The sequence below is a fragment of the Lepidothrix coronata genome, unplaced genomic scaffold (assembly GCF_001604755.1).
Source record: "Lepidothrix coronata isolate B3197 unplaced genomic scaffold, Lepidothrix_coronata-1.0 Scaffold23, whole genome shotgun sequence".
NCBI classification, from domain to species: domain Eukaryota; kingdom Metazoa; phylum Chordata; class Aves; order Passeriformes; family Pipridae; genus Lepidothrix; species Lepidothrix coronata.
The window spans coordinates 7529308-7530589 of NW_016690203.1; the positions used below are offsets into that span (position 1 = coordinate 7529308).

Below are 1282 nucleotides of genomic sequence, written 5' to 3' on the forward strand. Positions count from 1 at the left end.
CCACTGTGCTGCCCTTCCTAAACACCTTCCCTGGGATCCCCCTCCTCTGCCCTTCCTAAACACCTTCCCTGGGATCCCACTGTGCTGCCCTTCCTAAACACCTTCCCTGGGATCCCACTGTACTGCCCTTCCTAAACACCTTCCCTGGGATCCCCCTCCTCTGCCCTTCCTAAACACCTTCCCTGGGATCCCACTGTACTGCCCTTCCTAAACACCTTCCCTGGGATCTCACTGTGCTGCTCTTTCTAAACCAACGCTTTTTCCTTGGATTCCACTCTCCTGCCCTTCAAAAAACACATTCCCCTTGGATCTCACTCTCCTGCTCCTTCCTAAACACTTTCCTCTTGGATCTCACTCTCCTGCCCTTCTGAAACACCTTCCCCTTGGATCTCACTCCCCTGCCCTTCCTCAACCAACACCTTCCTATTGGATCCCACTCTCCTCCCCTTCTGAAACACCTTCCCCTTGGATTCCACTGTGCTGCCCTTCCTAAGTACATTCCCCTCGTAGGCCACTCTGCTCCTCCCAAACACTTTTCCCTTGGATCCCACTCTCCTGCCCTTCTGAAACACCCTCCCCTCACATCCCACCGTGCTCACCGGTCCCCCGAGGGTCCCTGGCAGCCCTTCCCAGTGCCCTGCTCCCCTCCCAGTGCCCTCTGTGACCCCTCAGGGTCCCTCCAGCTGCTCCCCACCCTCTGAAGCAGCTCTGGACGTACCAGGTGGTCACACAGACCCGGTGGATGAGGCCAGAGGCGAACAGGGCCAGCAACAGGCAGGTGAGGACTGCGGAGAACCAGGAGAGACACAACGCTGCTGCACTGCCCCAGGTGCTGGGGGGGCCCCAGGTGCCACAAACCCCCCCACAGCCCAGGAAAAGCTCAGGGGGAGCTCCCAGGATTCCAGGGCAGGGCTGGGACCCTCCAGTCCCACCACTGGAGCACAACCACCCCCCCTCACAGGCCTTTGGACACCGATGTGTTCCCACTCCCCCACAGCACTTACTCTCGGGGAATATTTTGGCCTGGAATCCCTTCCCGAAGATGAGGTTCTCCAGGTTGTTGAAGGCCTGGGTGTGGGGGTTAAGGGGCAGAACAGGGACCTGCTGTGCTCCCGAGCCTGCTCCCATCCCCTTTCCTCCCTGCCCTGACCCCCACAGCCCTGCTCCTGGCCCTCCACTCCTGTCCCCTGTCCCTACCCCCTTGGTGCAGCTCCCAGCCCCCTGATTCAGTGCCCTGGCCCCATCCCCGCTCCCAGCCCCCTGATTTGGTGCCCTGACCCCC

At 60.6% G+C, this 1282-nt stretch overlaps 1 protein-coding gene across 1 annotated transcript in view; it reads right to left on the bottom strand.

Annotated features, from left to right (window-relative positions):
- The window catches only part of KRTCAP2 (keratinocyte associated protein 2), a 5554-nt gene extending 4392 nt beyond the window's left edge, over positions 1–1162 (bottom strand). The window contains exons 1-2 of the mRNA XM_017808429.1: positions 1005–1162; positions 719–785 (exon numbers count right to left, since the gene is read on the bottom strand). Of these exons, the coding sequence (XP_017663918.1) occupies positions 719–785; positions 1005–1128 (191 nt within the window). The 5' untranslated portion in view covers positions 1129–1162. The remainder of the gene's footprint in view (positions 1–718; positions 786–1004) is intronic.
- Between the last annotated feature and the right edge of the window lie 120 nt (positions 1163–1282).